The sequence below is a fragment of the Zootoca vivipara genome, chromosome 11, assembly GCF_963506605.1.
Source record: "Zootoca vivipara chromosome 11, rZooViv1.1, whole genome shotgun sequence".
Lineage (NCBI taxonomy): Eukaryota > Metazoa > Chordata > Lepidosauria > Squamata > Lacertidae > Zootoca > Zootoca vivipara.
Window position 1 is genome coordinate 41,579,079 of NC_083286.1, and position 5,882 is coordinate 41,584,960.

At 37.8% G+C, this 5,882-nt stretch overlaps 1 protein-coding gene across 3 annotated transcripts in view; it reads left to right on the forward strand.

Moving 5' to 3' along the window:
- The window catches only part of IL6ST (interleukin 6 cytokine family signal transducer), a 35,907-nt gene extending 30,096 nt beyond the window's left edge, over positions 1–5,811 (forward strand). For all 3 annotated transcript variants that reach the window (XM_060280290.1, XM_060280291.1, XM_060280292.1), the window contains exon 16: positions 1,203–5,811. In XM_060280290.1, the coding sequence (XP_060136273.1) occupies positions 1,203–1,898 (696 nt within the window). In that variant the 3' untranslated portion in view covers positions 1,899–5,811. The remainder of the gene's footprint in view (positions 1–1,202) is intronic.
- Positions 5,812–5,882: the final 71 nt, after the last annotated feature.

A 5,882-nucleotide genomic window follows, 5' to 3' on the forward strand; every position in this document is an offset into this window, starting at 1 on the left:
TTAACAGAAACCAAAACTGAGTCTTCAGAACAGTGTAGAGATGTTACAAATTGCTCCAGAAATTAATAGCTGAAAGTGTTGCATTGCGAGGGAAAATCTGAGTGGAGTGTGGCTTCTTGGCACTTGACCTCTGCTACAAGTACAGAAAGAAAGGGAATAATAACTTGACACTTAAGGAAAAGGGCATTTCAGATATTAGGCCCAGAACGAATGTTCACCGCCAGGTGCACTCTTGCACCGTTGAAGTAATAAATATGAATGCCTTTAGGGCAGAGGTGAACAGAAGAAAGATAACGAATTTCAGGTAGATCTTTGGATGGTTTTTAGTAGATTACTGATGTTGCTGCAAACAGCTGGAGATCAGAAAGCAACTTTTTCCTTTGAATAACACTGCTGAAATAAACCGGGCCGGGGGGGGGGGGGAATTTGGAATAGAGAGCTCATTTCTGGTAATGAAAACAAATTCCCATGGCTGAGAGGCACTCAGAGGTGCTCTCGTCTTCAATTCTAAGAACACCTCTGCCCCTCTTTCTAATCCACTGTGCTTGGCTCCAGCTGGTGGATCTGTGGGGTCTGAGAAAAAACAAAGATCCTGCAGGCTTGAAATCTGCCTACTCCTTTAGGGAACATGGAGATTGCTACAACAAACTCTCATGTATTGAAATTGAAAGATAAATAATAAAAATGAATACTCAGTTAGATGCAAGCTCCAGCACTTCTCATTTGAAAAGTTGTGGAGGAGGGAATTATTGTTGCATTTTTGTATCAGTAAACCAAAATGTCAGACAAATATATTGACTGTATACAATAAGTGATAAGTTTGTCAATAAAAAAAATCCTTACATGATAGAAAATATGGAAGGAACATAATATTTTTAATCCTTTAAGTAGAAATAATTAATTTTTGTATCCTGGAGAGAATCCAATTTTATATACAGAAACTTTTTGAACCATGTTTGGGGAATAATGCAAATACGGCAGTAGTTCTGCGGTGAACTTTCAATAATTCAGTATTTAGGTGAGAGGGGGTTAAAGCCAAAAGACTGAATTGGAGCTGCACTAACTTGCTTTTCAAGTAACTGTAAGTCCTAGAAGGAATTATGAGTGCATGCTAACGACAGCATAATATAGATCCTGAACATAGTTAATCAAGTTGCATCATTTAAAGGTAGTATTAATTAAATCTGTGGCTTTTTCCTTAGCATTTTCATCATTCCAAAGATCAGATGTATCCAGAAGGCAGCTTTACTGATGTCAGTGTGGTTGAAATTGACAAGAAGTCATTTTCTGAACAGGATCCTAAGCCTTTTTACTTGCTTAGAAAGGAGAAAAATGCCTCAGAAGGGCACAGCAGTGGTATAGGGGGGTCATCCTGCATGTCTTCTCCTCGACAAAGCGTTTCTGACAGCGATGAAGGCGAACCTGCTCAAAATACTTCTAGCACTGTGCAGTATTCAACTGTTGTACCCAATGGCTACCGGGACCAGATACCTTCAGTCCAAGTCTTTTCAAGGTCTGAGTCAACGCAACCACTACTAGACTCGGAGGAGAGGCCCGAAGATCCGCCCGTGCTGGGAAGCGACAACTCAACACCAAGACATCGCTATTTCAAACAGAATTGTAATAATGATGATACAGTCATGGATGAGCCTCATTTGGATGGGGTAAAACAGATTTCTCCAATAAATGAGGAAGATGCTGCTGGACTTCAGACTTTGCAAATGTGTAGCTCTGGCCCAGATGAACATGATGTTGCCTTAGCAGGTGCTTTCCACCCAAGCCCTGAAGGACTAGCTGCAGAGTTTGAAACATTGAGAACAAATGCAGTGACAGAGGATGAGGTCCCAAAGTGTTACTTACCACAGACTGTTAAGCAGGGTGGTTATATGCCCCAGTGAGGAGACACTGCCACCAGTAGATACTGTTACATTATTGGTTCTGATAAGTTAAACTGTTTTTTAAATCTTGCTTCTGCTGAACAATTCAGGTTCATTTATGGAAGAAAATGTGGACAACGTGGGTTTGCGGACTTTGATTTACGTTGGAAGTTTCTACCCATTCTTACAGAAATATTCCTTCAAGCACTACATGTCACTCAACTTTTCAGGCAAATTTGTTGCCATTCTGTTTTCTGCTAGGGCATCACACTTCTTTTAAAGTAAAATGGAACACAACTTGTTTTGTTAGAGGTAAAGGCATAGAGATGGAAACTGACTGTGAATACCTCCTTACAGGATGAAGAAATTAGTGTACTATATTATGAATGTGCTTTTTTCATCAACTTTGTTGTCAACTTAGTAAAAGTACAGTGTTTTATATTGGAACAACTGTGCTTTAAAAATAATCTGGAGGCCAAATCTGAGGCCAAACTTATGGCAGAATCAAAACATTAGATGGCATCTAATATTCCCAGATTAATGGACCAGAAACACCTTGTTTGGAAATGTGCCCTCCTTGCCAGTCAAGAACCACAAGCCAGTGGAGTGAGATATGTATATGAATCATAACTATCAAAATGCTATTAATGTCAAATGCCAGTATTTCATACCCTCCTGTCTTGCAAATTGAGCCAAATCTACTGCCGTTTAAACATTTTTAGAACTCATACCTGTGCACTTTTAAGTGCACTTTTTTGCTTTTTACCAGGATGGGCTTGGGTGAAGTAAACATTTAATAATAGATAATGAAGTTATATAGTAAGTGTGTTTTTAAGGGGGAAAGTCCACTGCTCTTTGACTGCCAATGCCAGGTTCTAGTATTCCCTGCTGCCATTATTAATTTGTAGAACAGAACATGAAAACTGCATAGTCATGGCAGATCCACAAAGACATCTTGAAGAACTGCAATATTGGCACTCTGCATGGAGGGTTTTCTCTTTCGCCAATGAATAAATCTGGAAACATTTCTTGCAGATTCTATTTATATTTAATATAAAATCATTGAGACTGAGTTTTGAAGCAATCCAAAAACACTACAATTGTTTTAACAGGAAATAAAAGTTAATTTGAGTCTTCCTCAACAATTTAACTATGGTAATGATTGTGTTTTGAAATCTCAGTGGCTTTTACTTTGTAAGCTCTTGCACTGTAATTGGTGGCTATGAAGATCAGCCAGCCAGTCTCTTAAGAATAGCTGTAAAACACATTTTAATGTTTTAAGGGTTTCTTCTATAAAAACAATTCTGATTACAGCAATGTTCTTTGAGTTCATAAATTATAATGAGTTTGTGCCATGACCACCTCAGAATTGTTTTTTTATGTTGAGATAATAGATTTACTCTTCACCTTGTAGTGCATGGCTCCTTAATGCCACTTTTATGATGCAGTTATACTTCATCCAGTGCTCTAAAAATGTAATGAATGCCAACAATATTCAGTCCATAGTTTATTGTGATTTTTCTATTTTTCAGAAACAAACCTTCCCAAGGTTTATTTTGGAGGAAAGCAAAGTTAACACTGTGCATAGTGTTCTGTGTGCTTAATTAAACCTGCAATCCTAACACCTCACCTGGGAGTAAGCCCCATTGTGCTTTTTGAACTTGTCCTATACAGGCCCTAGTAAAATAAATGTAAGGTTCTCAGTGGCAAAAGCAGTCTACTGTGACCATAATACACAGTCTTCTTGTATGGTATCACAAGTGTCAGAATCCCATTTTAATGCTTGAGCTGTCTGTCTGCACCAATGTAATCTTCATGTTAGTCTCCAACACAATTTATCAGGATAGTTCTACAATCACCTTACTTCATTACAGTTAAATATACCGTATTTTAACACACATTGTTTGAAGTTTAGACTCACCTTATTTAGCAAGCCTACCTCACCAAAATTTTAAAAGATTTTAAAATAAAATTTTAAAATGATCTTCAGTGGTGTTTGTGATCCAGTGGAAGTACTCATGAAAAGTTTTATTGAGCATTTTCAAAAGTTTCTCACAGGGTATGGTATGAGACAACATGGAACTATACCTTGCTAAAGCTTAGTAGGTTTGGGTCTGTCCTGAATGGTGGACTACTTACGAGTCATGTGTGCCCTCCCTTGGGTTTCATAATGAAAGAAAGGCAAGCTATAAATTGAGAAAATACATTTTACATAAAAGTCAAATTTTGTTCACTTTCCTTTTACTGCAGTTTTGGCATTGTTTTCTTTCTCTGGTATTCTAAATGCAAAATCCCTCTTTGTGATTTGTAGAGTATTGTCTTGACATTTATTTGGGAGGGGCTGTCTCAATCAAATAACACCATTAACAGTAGAATCTTATACATGTCTGCTTAAAATTAAGTCCCAGAGTTGAATGCAGCAAGCTCCCAGGTGTGTATGAAATAAGAGTACAGAATTCTAGCCTTAAGTTTGCAATCCTATGCACACTTACTAGTTCCACTGCAACCAGTGGGATTTAACTTCTGAAGCTTTTCTGGTGTGCAGAGAGGACATGTCCAATTGCCCATTGCCTATGAAAGTTGCGCTTTAGTTCCATCTTGAAAAGGGCATTTTGAGATTTTGCTTCATTTGACCGAATCAAAAGCTGATTTGTGACAGTAAAAAAAATCACCTGACACCTTCCTCAGGCATGTCAACACTAAATTGCCTGAATCCAATTAAGTTACAGGCAACGTAAGGTAAAAGGTTATTTACATGCTATATATGTATCTTTGTGGGGGAGATTTCACATGTGACATGCTTATTTCTGTATTGAGAAAGCCGCACTGCAGAAATTGACCTTAAAGCACTGCTTTCAAAAAATACAAAACCAAAAAAACCTGAACGCCTCTGTTTTTAAACCAGAGTTCTGAAGCAAGCTGAAATAAAAATGTAAACTTTTGTTAAGGTCAAGTATTACCCATTCCTTTGTGTGAGATAGAATTGTTATGTAATAAAATTCTACATACATGTAATTTTGTTCATAAAATTCTAACTAATGTGGCATTAAGTGTGACTTATAATTAAACATTGTGGTTTACTTTATCATGCATGGATTTAAAGCAAATATTCTTAAATAGAATTCACAATTAAGGCCGAGTTCAGTAGGACTTGCACGTGGATGCCTTGCTTGCATTTGGTGTCAGTGGGGTAAAACAACAAAGAGCTTCACACAAGCCCTGGGTTCAGATGTTCTGGAGCAATGCATTCCCTAACTTTGTATAGCATTTGTACTTGGGCTAGTTGCAGGGATAGTATGAATACAGTAACAGTTTATGCAAATACATGCATTCCATCCTATATAATATGCTACCCATGTCTTTTTCTCACCCAATACTGCCTCATGTTGCTTGTTAGCTAAAGTGATGGACCAACAAAATGTATGGAGATATACCATGCTCTGCTCTGACTGTTGGATGGAATGTTAGCTGGAGAACTTCTAAGTCTGCAGAAAAGTGGGAAACCTCATTTGATTTCAAAACAGCTGTGAAAATTTGATGTTGAACATCAGTATTGTAGCTTACTGCTCCAGATATATATCTGGTAAAGGTTCATAAACACCTTTTGCTTGTCAACTCACAGTAATGCACACAGTGCTTAATTTTTCATTAGGACCTGTCTGCTGCAGCTTGATACAACCATTCACATGACTCTATACTTTAGGAGGAAGGTTCTTGTCTGGAGCAATTACGGTAACTAAGATGTACTTCCTACTTCCTGTCTTGCTTGTGACCTGTTTCAACCAAGACCATACAAATGAAGAGAAAATCTCAAAGATAAGGCATGGTCTTGAAGTTGTAGCCACTCAACTTCAATAGGTCACACTTTAGTGAAGACAACCTTCCACTAAAAAAAAAAAAAACCACCAAAGCTGTGCAAATATCTTTCAGGCATGCCTAGAGCAATTCCCAGAATTTCTTAGACAGTTGTTTCAGGTCAACTGACAGTCAATTCAGCTCCCAACT